General features: G+C 63.7%; 2 protein-coding genes across 4 annotated transcripts; both read left to right on the forward strand.

The window, feature by feature from the left end:
* Positions 1 to 232: 232 nt before the first annotated feature.
* Positions 233 to 6,648, forward strand: AP3S2 (adaptor related protein complex 3 subunit sigma 2). The gene is made up of 6 exons (XM_058847177.1): positions 233 to 367; positions 729 to 820; positions 1,387 to 1,498; positions 2,480 to 2,551; positions 5,562 to 5,669; positions 5,979 to 6,648. Exons 1-6 carry the CDS (start codon positions 299 to 301, stop codon positions 6,105 to 6,107), a joined length of 582 nt encoding a protein of 193 aa, XP_058703160.1. The 5' UTR covers positions 233 to 298; the 3' UTR covers positions 6,108 to 6,648.
* A 570-nt stretch (positions 6,649 to 7,218) lies between these two features.
* Positions 7,219 to 15,440, forward strand: ANPEP (alanyl aminopeptidase, membrane). Of its 3 annotated transcripts, none has more exons than XM_058847160.1 (21): positions 7,219 to 7,374; positions 9,899 to 10,798; positions 11,066 to 11,211; positions 11,289 to 11,425; positions 11,508 to 11,634; positions 11,741 to 11,895; positions 11,968 to 12,081; positions 12,182 to 12,325; positions 12,400 to 12,465; positions 12,608 to 12,673; positions 12,807 to 12,979; positions 13,061 to 13,140; positions 13,303 to 13,436; positions 13,516 to 13,571; positions 13,689 to 13,836; positions 13,927 to 14,018; positions 14,159 to 14,266; positions 14,355 to 14,522; positions 14,623 to 14,763; positions 14,875 to 14,956; positions 15,246 to 15,440. In XM_058847160.1, exons 2-21 carry the CDS (start codon positions 10,197 to 10,199, stop codon positions 15,405 to 15,407), a joined length of 2,901 nt encoding a protein of 966 aa, XP_058703143.1. In that variant the 5' UTR covers positions 7,219 to 7,374; positions 9,899 to 10,196; the 3' UTR covers positions 15,408 to 15,440. The 3 variants fall into 3 exon arrangements, with proteins under 3 accessions (XP_058703143.1, XP_058703142.1, XP_058703141.1); XM_058847159.1 differs by lacking the exon at positions 7,219 to 7,374 and adding an exon at positions 8,515 to 8,667; XM_058847158.1 differs by lacking the exon at positions 7,219 to 7,374 and adding an exon at positions 8,652 to 8,667 and having other exon boundaries at positions 10,162 to 10,798.
* Positions 15,441 to 15,553: the final 113 nt, after the last annotated feature.

Here is a 15,553-nt window from a genome sequence, read left to right on the forward strand (position 1 = left end):
ACATCCCGGCTCTAGAGCTGCCCGTCTGCCCCGTGGGGCTGCGGGGAACGGCCGAGCCGGTCCCGGCGGCAGGCGGTGGTGCAGCCCCCGGGGAGCCCCCGCCCAGGAGCGGCTGTGAGCGTGCCCGGCGGCTCCGCGGGGTCACCCCGAGCTCAGCCCACCGGAGCCCGGTGCGCTTCCGGGGCGGCCGAGGGGCTTCCTGCGCTGCGTCTGCGGCCGTGGTGCTGCTGCCGGTGCTGCTCCCGGCCCGGCCCGGCCCGGTTCGGCCCGGCCCGGTTCGGCCCGGCGCGCCGCCGGGATGATCAACGCCATCCTCGTGTTCAACAACCACGGGAAGCCGCGGCTCGTCCGCTTCTACCAGCACCTGGTGCGGGACCGGGGCCGGGATCGGGCCGGGGCCACCGGTGGGGATGCGGCAGCGGGTGCCTGAGGCCGGTGTGGGACCGGAACCGGGACCGGGACCGGGACCAGTGCGGGGCTGAGGGCGGCGCGGGGCTCGATGGGCCGGGGGTGTCCCGGGAGCAGGAGCGGCCGCTGCGACACCTGCCGGTGCCCCGGTGGCGTCCTTCAGGATACCCCGGGTCACCCGTGGGTGGCCCCGAGACCGGCCTGTCACCCGGAGCCGCGGGCTCACGGCGCCCCTGGGGCAGCAGGGGACAGCGGGGGTCGTGGGTCCCATAGGTGGGACGTGCATCCATGGGTGCCCACCCACGGTCTCCTCCTGGCAGGCAGAAGAGGTCCAGCAGCAGATCATCCGTGACACCTTCCACCTGGTGCTGAAGCGGGATGACCACATCTGCAATTTCCTGGAGTGCGGCAGGTACCAGCGGCCGAGGGGCCATGCCGGGCTGGCCCCTCGCACTGCAGAGTGCCCGGGTGTCCCCACAGAGCCCTCCAGCTCTACCCGTGTCCCCCGGAGCCCTCCAGCTCTGCCCGTGTTCCCCAGAGCCCTCCAGCTCTGCCCGTGTCCCCCCAAGCCCTCCAGCTCTGCCCGTGTCCCCCAGAGCCCTTCAGCTCTGCCCGTGTCCCCCCAGAGCCCTTCAGCTCTGCCCGTGTCCCCCCAAGCCCTCCAGCTCTGCCCGTGTCCCCCAGAGCCCTTCAGCTCTGCCCGTGTCCCGCCAGAGCCCTCCAGCTCTGCCCGTGTCCCCCCAGAGCCCTCCAGCTCTGCCCGTGTCCCCTCGGAGCCCTTCAGCTCTGCCCGTGTCCCCCAGAGCCCTCCAGCTCTGCCCGTGTCCCCCAGAGCCCTCCAGCTCTGCCCGTGTCCCCCCAAGCCCTCCAGCTCTGCCCGTGTCCCCCAGAGCCCTCCAGCTCTGCCCGTGTCCCCCCAAGCCCTCCAGCTCTGCCCGTGTCCCCCAGAGCCCTCCAGCTCTGCCCGTGTCCCCACAGCCTGTTCGGTGGCTCGGACTACAAGCTGATCTACCGTCACTACGCCACGCTGTACTTCGTGTTCTGTGTGGACTCCTCGGAGAGTGAGCTGGGCATCCTGGACCTCATCCAGGTGCGTCCCTGCAGGGCCCAGCTTCCCGGCACAGCCCTGCCCTGGCTCATTCAGAAGCATTTCATGCCCGTGACGTGCCTGTGCCAGCCCTTCTGAAGGGCCTGAGGAGCCCTCGGGGCTGTGCTGGGGAGGGGGGGCCGCACGTACTCCCCGAGCTTCTGCTTGGCTTCTTCACCTGGGAGCAGCAGGGGAAGTCAGTCTAAAGCAATGTCTTTTAAAAGTTGAAGCACAGAACCATTTAGGGTGGAAAAGACCCTTGGGTACATCAAGTCCAGCCATTAATCCTAGGATCCTGGGATCCCAGGTTGGAAGGGACCTCAGGCATTGTCTGAGCCTTTTTTGGCAAAGCACGGCCTAGACAATGCCCAACACCCTGTCATGTGAAAAGTATCTGGTGTTGGGGAATCCCTCACTTCCTCATGGAGATTATTCAATGGCTGTTTCTTTGGAAAAAATTTTCCCCTTGTGCCTTATTGGAGTCTCCCCAAGAGGAACTCATACCCATCACTCTGTCTTCCCATGTGACTCCTTGTATGAAGAGAGTTTCCAGCTTTGTAGGCACCCTTTAAATATTGGATATTGGAAGAAGGTTCCCCCTGAGCCTCCTTGCCTCAAAGCTGAGTTCCCTCAGCCACTCCCGGGGCTCCAGCCCCTTCCCCAGCTCTGTTCCCTTCCCTGGACACGCTCCAGCCCCTCCAGATCTCCCTTGTCAGGAGGGGCTCAGAGCTGCCCCCAGGACTGGAGGTGCCCCAGCAGTGCCAGCTCAGGGACGGGCACTGCCCTGGGGCTGTGCCCACATTGGGGCTGACACAAGCCAGGTGCCATTGGCCTCTTGCCCACCTGGACACAGCTGAGCTCATCTTCAGCCACAGTCACCAGCATCCCTAGGTCCTTTTCCAGCTTTCCAGTCACTCTGTCCCGTGCCTGGGGTGTTCCATGGGGTTGGTGACCATCTTGCCTGGTCTCTGTCCATTGTCCCAGGTGTTTGTGGAGACGCTGGACAAGTGCTTTGAGAATGTCTGTGAGCTGGACCTCATCTTCCACATGGACAAGGTGGGTGCTGGGCTCGGGGCTGCTCCAGAGCCTGCATTTCTTGAGCTGGGGCTGGCCAGGACAGTGTGGGGGTGGCAGGGGTCACTTTGGGAGGCACTGAGATCCTGTATGGGAATCTTTCAGCTCACACCGTGACCTCCCAACGAGAGACCCGAGTGCTGGGCTGCACCAAGCCTGGGGACAGCTGTGCCCAGCTGTGGGGCTGCCCCAGGGCCGCGTGGCCATGGGCAAGTGACAGATCTGTGCTCCATGGCCAGCACTGGTGGGGCTGGGCAGACTCTGGCCTGGCTGGGGCATTCTGCCTCTGCTCCAAGCCGTGACACCTCGTGGGAGTTAACATTCTACTACAGCTGCAGGGAAAAAAAAGGGGAAGGAACAATGGGAGTGTTTGGAATTCAAAGTACTGGGTAAACTTTGGTTTGAGCTACAGCCTGTAATGCTTCCTCTTGAGCTGGACGGAGATCCTGAATGGAAACCACCCCCTTTGATCATGTCCTGGCTCACAAGACTGAAGATAGCTGGGAATAGATATCCAGGAATAGGCTTGGAGCAGGGAGAGGCTTGCTGTTGATCAAGATTTTCTTGCTTTACTGAAGACAAAAGCAAGTCAACAAAAAAGAGCACTGGGGAAAAAAAAAAAAAGTGTAAAATGCTCCCTTTGCACTGGTGATTCCAACTGGGGAACTGGCAGGGTAGGGGAGTGAGCAGGTCTGGGGAGTCTGCATGTTACCAGCTGCTAAGGTTGGGCTTTGGTTTCACTGTTTGCCCTGTTGTAAACTTTCCAAAATGTCACAACACGATTATCTTGTCAGCAGAAGTGTTTATCAAAGGAGGAAGGAGGGCTGAGCAGCTGCAGGAGAAGCGTTGGCAGCTGCCCAGGTCACCTCTGCCCACAGCTGGCAGAGGATGTGCTCTTGGGTGCTGACTCTGTGGCATGATCAGGACCCAGCAGCTTTTCACTCAGCCTTACTCTCAGCTTTACAGTAAAACATGTAAAACCCTTTGCATGTAAAACACTCGGCCCCACAGCCAGCCCGCAGCCCTCGGGAGGGCACACCACGCCTTGGCCACAGCACTGGGGTCACCCCTCCTCTGACCTGTCCTGCCTGGAACAACAGTCTCAGGAGACAGGAGCTGGTGCTGGAGACCCCAGCTCGCTCAGCACAGGCTCTCCCAGCCCTGTTTACTTCCCGTCCCACTGCTTCCCAGCTTTGACTCCAGCCTTGGCCATTATCAGTTGGTCCTCCGGTCTCTTTCTATATTTGGCACATGTTTGTTTCTCAGATGTGCTCGTGTTCCTGTGCTTCCAGGAGCAGAGGGACAGTGTTTGAGGTGCTGGTTTGTCCTGCTCCCCCCCTGGATGCTCAGGCAGGGCCATGAGTGTCTCCCTGGACAGGGCTGTAAACATCTCCCTGGGCAGGGGAAGGCACGGCTTCAGGTGCAACTTTGGCTGCATTCTGTAATTTTTCTTTTTGCCTTAAGTTCCACTTTGCAGTACCTGCAGCACAAGGGCCATGGGACCGCAGCTGGGGTGGGTCTGGGGTCCTACTCCTGCCATGGGCTGATGGAGGGGGACATTGATCAGGCACCAGTGACACCAGTGCTCGTAGTGGTTGGCTTTGGGAGCCCCAGAGCTGCAGGGATCCCGTCACAAGGGGAGGCTCAGAGTGGGCCATGCCCAGCTCTCAGTCGTGCTTTCCACCTTGGAGGGGAGTGTGAGCTGCACTCAGCAGCTGTGGGGTCCTGGAGGGGACATGGATTGCTCAGGAAGTGCTGTGCTTTGGCTTGGAAAACAAAACTTGTTCAGGATTTCTGCCCTGTTGTTTTGGAGCCAGCTTGGGCAGAAGCCAGATCTTGAAGGAACGTTTCCTGATGCTCCCATATCCTTTTTGGCTGTGGGAGCCACTTGCTCAAGCTACTTCAGCGTGCCCTGGGTCTGGGCTGTGGGATGGGGGTTCCAGGGCTGTCAGGGGGCCCAGGAGCTGCCTGGGGCTCAGCCTGTGCTGTGCTGATCCCACACACCTCCTGCTGCTCCAGGCACTGTGGGACAGGACCTGTGGAGAGCCCTGGGCCAGATCACCTCTCTGTTGGCTGGGATCACCTCACAGAGCTGGGATTGTCCCTCAGTGCATGTTTTCTCCTTGTCTTTATTCTCCCCAGGGTTGTCCTGGCGGTGCTTATCACAAGGTGGTTTACAAGTGCAGCCTAGCTCAGTGAAACCATAAAACAATCTCATAACCCGACGATGCTCCTGCATAGCCCCTTTCACGGAAATAATTGGGACCCATAAATCCATTACCTGTGCTGGGAACTTGTTGGGAGCTGCTGACTGTGCAGGGAACGCTGGGCTGAGCCACGTGCAGGAGCTGTACCCACCAGCACAGCCTGCCTGCTGCCTTGGGCTGCTTCAATTTCTGGGCTTGCAACTCAGCAATGTTCCTTTTCTCTGTTCTGGCTGTGTGATTGCACTGGCCGTGCCTGGCTCTTCATCCTTGGACTCGAGGGATCCCAGGAAAGGAGCAGACTCCCTTGGAAGTTGTGTGCTTTTTCTGTGCCCGTGTTACAGTCCTGGCCTTATAAGAGCCAGCAGAGAGGCCAGGCTCTGTCCTGGCTTTCTGGGGAGAAGGAGCCTCTGGGGAGAAGTGTTGTGCCCAGTGAGGACCCTGCTGGCTGCAGGGGTGGTGTCCAGGACCCTGCTGGCTGCAGGGGTGGTGTCCAGGACATGTTCCTGCTGTAAGCTGGCTGCTGGCCCAGGGAGGGAGCAGCATGGCTGGGGGTGCCATCAGCTGGGTGTCATCTAGACTGGGGACACAGGTGGCACATGGAGCCTGGGGGCTCCCCATGCCAACAAGGACCTTGGCCACCCTGTCACTCTCAGGAGTGACACTCAGAAGGGGAGAGGGATAGATTCGTGTCCCTGGGGAGATGCTGGCCCCTGATGCTTCCACACCAGTGCTGCAGCCGCTGCCAGACAGAACAGCCTTCTGTTCCCTCCCCCCATCCCTGGCAGGTCCACCACATCCTGCAGGAGATGGTGATCGGTGGCATGGTGCTGGAGACCAACATGAACGAGATTGTGGCGCAGGTGGAGGCCCAGGGCAAGCTGGAGAAGGCAGAGGTGAGCGGTGCTGCTGCGGCTCTGCCCCGCGGGAGCTGACGGACCCTGGGCTGCGAGGGGGGCGGCCCATGGGGACAGGGGTGGGCATGGGGGGGTACCCAGGGTATTCCCAGTGTGTGTCTGCCTCGGGATGGGGCTGGGGACATCCCTGCCCCGTGGTGCTGGTCAGGAGTGCAGGGAGCTGCCAGACTGTGGAAGTGGTTCTTCTGTCAAGGTTAACGACCCCAGGCCATAAAAGGCTTTTCAGGAAGATGTGGTTGTGGAGGGGCTGTGGGGTGGGGCCGGCGGTCACGGTCCCTGTGTCCCCAGGGAGGCCTCTCAGCTGCTCCTTCCCGCGCTGTGTCGGCCGTCAAGAACATCAACCTGCCCGAGATCCCCCGCAACATCAACATCGGGGACATCAACATCAAAGTGCCCAACCTGTCACAGTTCATGTGAGCAGCCCGTGCTGGGGGGCTGCCCGCTGAGCAGAGCTGGGGTCCCTGCCGGGGCTCTGCCCGTGTGGCACACAGGGGCCGGTGGTGGCTGAGGGCAGGGAGCAGTGCCAGGGCTCAGAGAACGGGGTGGGGATGTCCCCCCTGCTGGGCCTGGGCTCAGTTCTGCTCCCTGCTCCCCCAGCAAGGAGGGTGCCCTTCCTTCCCCTCCTTCCCTGCAGACATGCAGCCTCTCCTCGCTGTGGGGAAGAGTTGGCTCCCGCCTCTCCCAGGGTTCTTGGGATTCCAAAGGGTGTCTGTAGTGATGGCTCTGTCAGGAGCTGCAGGTTGTCTCTCCTCTGTCCTCCCAGCCATGGCTGTCCCCTGCCCTGGTCCTGCTCGCTGTGGTGGGCCACAGCTGGGTGGGGGTCACCCATGGGAGCTGCTGTGTGCCCTGGGGACAGTGTGAGTGGGACATGCTGGACCTGGGGAACGGGGAGGTGGTCAGGCCGGGCTGGGGCTGCTGGAGTGTGTCCCTGTGTCCCAATAAACTGCCCTGGAACCCGTGTGTGTGTCTGCTCTGGGTGCTGCTGGATGGGGAGGGGCTGGGGGCTCTGTGCTGCTCTCCTGGGGTAGCTGCACCCTGGGGGTGGGAGAGGGGGTCCTAGATACCCCAGGGGAGGGCAGGGGGCTTAGGGCAGGGTCCCTGGCTGCAGCCTCTGCTCTCGGAGCAGGTGTGTGGAGGGTGGTGGCCCTGCTCAGGTTGTGATGGCTGTGGCCCCAGCTTTGGGCCTTTGGTCACCCCTTGCTGGTTCCTGCCCTCTCCCTGCTGCGGAGCACCTGGGCAGGGCAGCGTGAGCTCTGACAGCTCTGTGGGTGTGTGGGAGCTCTGGGGCTGGGGTCCCCTGAGGCTGAGCTTGTCCTGGGGTTCACAGTGACCCTGATGAGCTCTGTCAGCCTCTTGCCCCACTCCCCTGGCTCTGTCGAGGCTCCATCTGGCCACGAGCCCCTGGGGCTGGCTGGGGGCCCTTCCTCTGCTCCCCAGCTGTGCTCCAGGTTCTGCCTTCACTTCCCCTGGCAGGGAAACCGTGACTCGGCCTGGAAGGAATTTTCCCCTCCCTGCAACTTAACCCTTCCCCAGCTGGCCACGAGCCACATCATCGCTCCTGGAGGTCACGGAGCTGGGCAACCTGCTGTGTCCTCTTCTCTGCTGGCTCTCCTCCTCCTCCGCCTCCTCCTCCTCCTCCTCCTAATCCTCCTCCTCCTCTTGTAGGTGCCGGCGAAGGGTGCAGGTGAGCCGAGGTGCCGGGCCGTGTCCTGGGGCTGGGACGCGGAGTCTCTGAGCCAGTCGGAGGGGAAGGCTCCGGCTCCTCTCGTGGCCAGGGATTCGGGGATGTTCTGGCGAGCTGCTGTGCGCCAGGCCGGGGGTAACGGGGCTGGGCTGCCGCGGGCAGCGCCTGTGTCCGGCCCCACGCCACAGCATCCATGGTGTGTCCGGCCACAAGGGCTCCCTCCGCACCTCCCGTATCGGCTCTGCTGACACCTCCTGCCCCACTGCCCTAATCTGGCCAGGGCCGGAGCCCCGCGGCTCTGCGGGCCGGGGCAGGCGGAGGAGCGGCACCGTGCTGGGGCCGGGGCGGCCTCTCTGCGCCCCCGCTGTTCGCTGAACCGAGCCCTGGTTCAGGCTGGGATGAGCCGGGCGAGCCCCCGGCCCGTCACTGCCCCTCCCGGGGAGCCTCAGCCCCGAGCCGGTGGCGGAGCCGAGTGGCCGGCGCTGGCCGTGACCCCGCGCTGTTCCCGGAGGGGCTGCGCCGGGTGGGTCACCAGAGCCGCCCCTCACCGCAGGGAGATGCGGCGTGAGCAGGGCAGGGGCTGCCCGGGGGCTCCACCTGTTCTCCGAGCTGCCTGCGTGCTCCGGAGATGGGGCTGGCTCCGGGACTGGCTCCCGGGCTGGCTCCCCGAGCTCCACGAGCTCCCCGGGCTGTCTCCCGGGCTGTCTCCCGGCGCTGTCTCCCGGGCTGTCTCCCGGGCTGTGTCCCTGAGCTCCCCGGGCTGTCTCCCGGGCTGTGTCCCGGGGCTGTGTCCCTGAGCTCCCCGGGCTGTCTCCCGGGCTGTCTCCCGGGCTGTCTCCCCGGGCTGTGTCCCTGAGCTCCCCGGGTTGTCTCCCGGGGCTGTCTCCCGGGCTGTCTCCCGGGCTGTCTCTCGGCCCCCAGCCCGCTGCCAGCCCCAGCTGCGCTCTGCTGTGACACCCATGGGCGCCGGGTTTTGCTGGGTTCAGCTCTGGGGCGCGTTCCCAAATCCAGGCTCCCTCCGCAGCACCCTCAGCCCCAGAACTGCCTCCTCGCCCTGCTCCAGGCTGGGTGAGCCCATGCCGCAGATCCTCTCCGTGGCCCCCGCCCCTCCGGCCGGCAGAGATGAGGTTAAGGGGGCGAGGGCTGCGGGTTCCTGCCCCGGAGCTTTGGAGGAAGCTTTCCTCCGCCGGGAGCCGAGGCGGGCGGTCGGGCGCTGCAGGAGCAGGGGCAGGGCCACACCGGGGGCACAGGGAGCGGGACCCCCCCCCCCTGCCCCAGGCCGAGCGCAGGAAGGTGAGGGGGGGACTCTGCTGCTGCGGAGGCTCGGGGGGTTTCACACCCCGGGCAGGGGGTGCGCGGGGTGCTTTGGGCTGGACCAAGCGGGACAAGGGGCTGTGGGGTGTGAGGGGGCTGTGGGGGCGCATGACGGTGTGGAGGGTTCTGGGGGGGTGTCAGGCTGTGGGGTGTGTGAGGCCAGAGCTCCAAGGGAGTGACACCCCACATCTGTGCCGCTTGTGTGACGTGGGAGATGCGTGTGCAGCTGGCTGGACTCCAGAGATCAATCTTCAGGGGGTGGGGATGGAATCCCGCAGGTGCTGGGGGTTTCAGGGTGTGGGTGCTGTGTCTCACCCCAGGGCTGCTCCCCGTTAACTCCATCCAGCCCGTGCCCGGGTGAGCCAGTGGGGGATGCCTGTGTGCTGTGCCCGAGGGGCTGTGGGGAGGGATGGGGGTGCGCAGGGTGCCTGGCACCCTCCCAGCCACCTGCGGCCCTTGGTGCTGCGGGGGACTGTCCCCAAAGCCTTTGGCCGGAGCCGGGGTGGAGATGGGACTGAGAGAGCCAGCAGTGGCCTCTGGGCCTGGGGAATGGCTGTGCCTAACAGGGAACGCCAGGGACACCAGCAGCATCTGGAGTGATCTGTGCCAGGCACGGTGGCCCTGGCAGGTGCAGCTGGGTCAGGGACGGGGCAAGGCTCCCTGGGGACACCGTTCTCTCGTCCTGGTTTGCCCTTTGGCCCATCTGTGTGGCTCCTGGCAACACCTGCTCATAACTATGGCCATATCTCCCTATGGAGAGATCGATCAGATCTTGGGAACAGGGCTTACTCATCCCAGTGTGTGACAGGTTGTGTCACCCCCCACCCTGGGTGGGGACCTCACATGTGCCTGCTGGGGCTGCGCTTGCAAGGACGGAGTTTGACCCCGGTGCCTCTGGGTTCGTGACCCTGAACTTTGAGAGGGCTGTGGGCAGGGGGAGCTCCTCCCAGGCGTCCCCCCCACGCTCCCCTACCGCTGCCAGACCCCTGTGCTGCGCCCCACGGCCCCTGCTTTCCCTGGCTGGGGCAGCCTGTGAGCTGTGGGCGACCCGGACCCTCTGATGGTGGCTCAGACCGTGTCACTCGAGGGTAAACGGGGTGACATTGAGCCTGCATCTGGGCTTGGAGGATGGGGACACCTGCTGGGCCCTGCAGCAGGCTGGGGATGTGGCTGCTGGCTGCCACCACCAGCTCTGTCCCTCTGTTTGCAGGGCCAGGCCAGCGCTGGGGAAGGACGCCGGGGGTCCGGGCCCACAGCCCGCTCCCCGATGGTGCCACTCCCCACGGCCAGCTCTGTCCCTGCAGCAGTGCCACCGGGCGTTGGTGCTCCTGCCAGCCTGGGAGGTGGGCGGGTGGAAAGCTCATCCCAGGGTCTGTCGCCACCCTGAGCCCCGTGGCCATTTAATCCTTCACCCATTAACTTGGACTAATAAACCTCGTGGGAGCGAGAGGCTAAAAGCCGTGCTTGCACCAGCGCTGTCTCTGCCAGTGCCGCTCCTGCTGCCCACCATGGCAGCCGGCTTCTTCATCAGCAAGACCGTGGGCATCGTGGCCATCGTGCTGGGCCTGGGGGCTGTGGCCACCATCATTGCGCTCTCGGTGGTGTACGCCCAGGAAAAGAACAAGGGGACATCGGATATGGGCATCAGTACCACCCCCACCACCACCACCACCACCACCACCACCACCCCCAATCCTAACGACCCCTGGAACCGCTGGAGATTGCCAACCACGCTGAAGCCAGAGATTTACGAGGTGTCCCTGCAGCCCTTCCTGAAGCCCAATGCCAACAACATGTACATCTTCAAGGGCAACAGCAGTGTGGTCTTCGTGTGCGAGGAAGCCACCAACCTCATCCTCATCCACAGCAAAAAGCTGAACTACACCATGCAGGGCTCCTTCCATGTCGCGCTGCAGGTGGAGGGCGGTGGCGAGGTCCCGGCCATCTCCCGCACCTGGCTGGAGACTCCCACCCAGTACCTGGTGGTGCAGCTGGCCACTCCCCTGCAGCAGGGCCGGCGCTACCGGCTGTCCAGCAGCTTCACCGGGGAGCTGGCCGATGACCTGGCTGGCTTCTATCGCAGCGAATACACGGACGAGTCAGGGAACAGGTAGGTGAAGGGCGGGGGACGGGGTGGAAGCCACAGGCCTGGCCCGATGTGGTGGTGGGAAGGGGAATGGGGGCAGGGGGCTGGCACAGGGTGGTGGAGGGCTTGGGCTGGCTTTGGGGCTCCTCTCCCACCAGGACCATGGGATGGGTGTGTGGAGCCTCTGTGCCCTCCTTGCATCCTTATGCTGTCCCAGTGAGGACGGGAGAAAGGGGGCTGGGGGGTGCAGCCTCCACAGGGACCCCCAGGACTGATGGGGTTGGCTCACAGGCAGGTGGTGGCCACCACACAGATGCAGGCAGCTGATGCACGCAAAGCTTTCCCCTGCTTCGACGAGCCAGCCATGAAAGCCAACTTCACAGTGACACTGATCCACCCCTCCAACTACGTGGCCATTTCCAACATGCCTGCCAAAAGTGAGTAGGGCAGGGGGACCCCGCTGGGGGGGGCTGGGGGCCTGGCAGGGCTGGGGGTGATTGTCTAAACTCCACAGACACCAGGCAGCAGATAATTGATGGGGAGACCTGGAACATCACTGAGTTTCACACCACACCCCGGATGTCCACGTACCTTCTGGCCTTCATTGTCAGCCAGTTCGCCAACAAGCAGAGTAACTCGGAGAAGACACTGGTAGGATGGGGTGGGGTGCACCCCTGCCCAGCTGGGTGGCTGAGCCTGGGCCACTGATGAATCCTGCATCCCTTCTCTCCAGATTCGCATCTGGGGCCGCCCCAAAGCCATCAATGAGGGCCAGGGCGACTACGCACTCCGTGTCACCGGCCCCATCCTCAGCTTCTTTGAGGATCATTACGACACGCCCTACCCGCTCCCCAAGTCTGGTGGGTGCTGTGGGGCGCCTGGGGCACTGGGTTGAGGTGCCCACTGCAGGGGGACGATGGTCCAGCGTGCTGTCAGCGGGGCACTGACGGCACCCCTCCACCCCAGACCAGGTCGGCCTCCCTGATTTCAATGCGGGCGCGATGGAGAACTGGGGGCTGGTGACGTATCGGGAGAACTCGCTGCTCTTCGATGCTGCCTACTCCTCCATTGGCAACAAGGAGCGGGTGGTGACCGTCATTGCCCACGAGCTGGCACACCAGGTACCTGCTGCACCCCTCGCCCACTCCCCTGACTGATGGCTGGTGGCTGAGGGGGTGCTGTGCCCTCTGCAGTGGTTTGGGAATTTGGTGACGCTGCGGTGGTGGAATGACCTGTGGCTGAACGAGGGCTTCGCCTCGTACGTGGAGTACCTGGGTGCCAACGTTGCTGAGCCCTCCTGGAACATTGTGAGTGCCAGGGACGATGTGGGGAACAGGCAGCCAGGGGCTGCCCCGGTGCCGGGCGGCACACGCAGGGCTGAGGCGGGTGCTGCTGCCCCCTCTGCAGAAAGATCTGATGGTGCTGAACGAGGTGCACGAGGTGATGGCAACAGACGCCCTGGCCAGCTCCCACCCGCTCTCCTTCCGCGAGGAGGAGATCAACACCCCAGCCCAGATCAGTGAAGTCTTTGACAGCATCGCCTACAGCAAGGTGTGCACGGAGGTCCCTGGGGTGGGGATGGACTCTGGGGTGTCCCTGGCTTCTCTGACCTGCTGTCCCCGCAGGGAGCATCAGTGCTGCGGATGCTTTCGAGCTTCCTCGGTGATAACATCTTCAAGGAGGGGCTGCAGGTGAGGTGCTGCTAGTACTGGGGGGCAGCAAGCCCAGTGCAGGGTGGGATTCCCATGGCAGAGCCCTTCCCGGGTGCTCTAGGGGTGTCCCACACCCCAGAATTGCCCTTGCTCACCCATCTCTCCTGGTGCTCTCCCACAGTCCTACCTCCACACCTTCTCCTACAACAACACCGTCTACACTGACCTCTGGGTCCATCTGCAGCAGGTAGGAGGGGGCTGGTGCTCCTGCAGCATCCCCAGCCCTGGGGGGCTGCCTGGTTGGCAGGGTCCCACATGCTGGCTGAGGGCTGCAGCACTGGCCAAGCCCCACGCTGCCCGTGCCCCTGGTGACCCCGCAGGCGGCAGTGAAGAACAACGTCCAACTGCCTACCAACATCAGCCACATCATGGACCGCTGGACGCTGCAGATGGGCTTCCCTGTGGTGACTGTTGACACCCGCAGCGGCACCATCAACCAGACTCATTTTCTGCTGGACCCCACATCTTCTGTGGACAGACCCTCTGCCTTCAAGTGAGTGTGGCGGGGGCTGGCTGGGAAACGAGGGGTCCAGGGATGAGGGCCAGTCCCACCACCTGTCTGTCCATGGCACAGCTACACCTGGATCATCCCCATCACCTGGATGACAAGCAGTAGCAGCGGGAACAGCATCTACTGGCTGACCGAAGTCACAGGTACGGTGTGTCCCGGCCGTGAGTGGGGGCCTTGCTGCCACCTCCACTGCCATGGCACTGGGGAGGGTCCCAGGGAGGCGGTGGGGGGTGGAGGGGGCTGAGCATGGCCCTCCCTGGCGGGTGGGTGTGTGGCTCTGGCAGAACCTCCTGTCCCCTTCCCAGACACCAACAACACCTTCAAGCTCAACAGCCCCGGCTGGCTGCTGCTGAACCTCAATGTCACTGGGTACTTCCGTGTCAATTACAACCAGGAGAACTGGGATCAGCTCCTCAACCAGCTTGGCACAAACCACCAGGTACAGGGGGCTGTGGTGTGGGACCCCATGCAGGCCACCCCGCTCTGGCTGCCTTGAGACACTCACTTTGCTCTCTCAGGTCTTCCCTGTGATCAACCGTGCCCAGATCATTGACGACGCCTTTAACCTGGCCAGGTGAGCCCTGCCAGGTGGTCTGGGTGCCACCGGGGTGGGGGACTGGATAGGGTGGGTGCCCTGGGGTGGGTAGTGCCGCTGGGGCTGGGGAGGTGACGCTGCCCTCATCCCTGACAGGGCCAAGTACGTCAACGTGACCTTGGCTCTGAGCACGACACGGTTCCTGAGCCGGGAGACGGAATACATGCCCTGGCAGGCAGCCCTCAGCAACCTCCAGTACTTCCAGCAGATGTTTGACCGCAGCGAGGTCTTTGGGGCCATGTCGGTGAGTGGTGCTGGTGGGTGAGGGCTCAGGATTGCCCCCACAGTGGTGTGGGGGCTGCTGCCAGTGTCACTGACTCCCTCTTGTCCCCAGAGTTACATGAGGAAGCAGGTGACCCCTCTCTTCGCTTACTACAAGAACATCACCAATGACTGGAAAGATACCCCCAGTGGCCTGATGCCCCAGTGAGTGCCGTGACCCTGGGGCTGGGCTGGATCCCTGGGGTCTCCCCGACTGCGCTGGGCAGAGGACACAGCCCTGCCTCCAGCTGGCCCTGGCCAGTGGGTGCCCTGTGCTGGACCCCAGCCCGGCCTCTCTCCCCCAGGTACAACGAGGTCAATGCCATCAGCACCGCCTGCTCCTACGGTGTCACCGAGTGTCAGCAGCTGGCCGCCAACTACTTGAGCATGTGGGAGAATTCCACCAACAACCCGTGAGTCCTCGGAAGCCCCGGTGCTGTGCGTGTGGTGGGGCTGGGCACGGCCAGGGGCTCCTGGCACTGATGGCTCTTACCCCAACAGGGTCCCCCCGAACCTGCGCTCAGCCATCTACTGCAGCATGGTGGCCACGGGCGGGGAGAAGGCCTGGGATTTCCTCTGGAAGAAGTTCCAGGAGGCCCATGTGGTGTCTGAGGCCGACAAGCTCCGCACGGCCCTCTCCTGCAGCCCCCATCCCTGGATCCTCAACCGGTGCGTGTGGGGTCTGGCTGGCACTGTGGGCTGTGCCCACTGGCCCATAACCCACATCCCTTCCCCGCCAGCCTCTCACCCACTCACCGTGCCCCCCCAGGTACCTGGAGTACACCCTCGACCCTACAAAGATCCGGAAGCAGGATGCCACCTCCACCATCAACAGCATTGCCAGCAACGTTGTGGGGCAGCCCCTGGCCTGGGACTTCATCCGTGGCAACTGGAGGACGCTCTTCAACCAGTGAGCACCACGGGGGGCTGGGGGCACCCCTGTCTGCCTGTGCCCCTTGGGGCTGGCACTGTCCCTTCCCCATCCCCTCCCCGCTGGCTCAGCACACTTCTGCTCTCCCAGGTACGGGGGCGGCTCCTTCTCCTTCTCTCGCCTGATTTTATCTGTGACCCAGCGCTTTTCCTCAGAGTTTGAGCTGCAGCAGGTGAGGCTGGACCCTGCCAGGGGGGCTCCCGGGGCTGTCAGGATGATGTTGGGTGGTTTTGGGGGCTTCTGGAGTGGTTCTGGGGGGCTCACACAGGCTATTGGGGTGCTCCTAGGGGCTGCCAGGGAGCAGCTGAGAGATGCTGGGGTGGTGCTGGAGTGCTCACAGGGGTTGCAGGGACAGTTTGGGTGTTCCTGGGTGGTGTCCAGAGGTGCTGGGAGTTTCTGGGATCTGCCAGGGGTTGCCGGGCCCGCCCCCCGCCTGCTCCAGCCCCATCTCTGCCTGGCAGCTGGAGCAGTTCAAGAAGGACAACCAGGACATCGGGTTTGGGTCGGGGACGCGGGCGCTGGAGCAGGCACTGGAGCGGACCCGCGCTAACATCAACTGGGTGAAGGAGAACCGGGCGACGGTGCTGAAGTGGTTTGAGGACGAGAGCAAACAAAGCAAATAAAGGAGTCTGTGCTTCCCCAGCCACCAGCACGGACCCTCGCCCACTCCTGACTCCCCTCACTCCATCCCCCGTGGCCCCCAGTCCCTCACTGCCGGTCCGGCTCGTGGAGGGTTGGGAGGGGAGGTCAGGCTGGTGCTCTCTGGGGG

Source organism: Poecile atricapillus, chromosome 11, assembly GCF_030490865.1.
Source record: "Poecile atricapillus isolate bPoeAtr1 chromosome 11, bPoeAtr1.hap1, whole genome shotgun sequence".
NCBI lineage: Eukaryota > Metazoa > Chordata > Aves > Passeriformes > Paridae > Poecile > Poecile atricapillus.

Coding starts and splice junctions, on each gene's coding strand:
- ANPEP (XM_058847160.1), top strand. CDS start 10,197: ATGGCAGCCGGCTTCTTCATCAGCAAGACCGTGGGCATCGTGGCCATC. Junction 10,799..11,065: donor ACGGACGAGTCAGGGAACAG/GTAGGTGAAGGG, acceptor GTTGGCTCACAG/GCAGGTGGTGGCCACCACAC. Junction 14,523..14,622: donor CATCCCTGGATCCTCAACCG/GTGCGTGTGGGG, acceptor GTGCCCCCCCAG/GTACCTGGAGTACACCCTCG.
- AP3S2 (XM_058847177.1), top strand. CDS start 299: ATGATCAACGCCATCCTCGTGTTCAACAACCACGGGAAGCCGCGGCTC. Junction 821..1,386: donor AATTTCCTGGAGTGCGGCAG/GTACCAGCGGCC, acceptor GTGTCCCCACAG/CCTGTTCGGTGGCTCGGACT. Junction 2,552..5,561: donor TCATCTTCCACATGGACAAG/GTGGGTGCTGGG, acceptor CATCCCTGGCAG/GTCCACCACATCCTGCAGGA.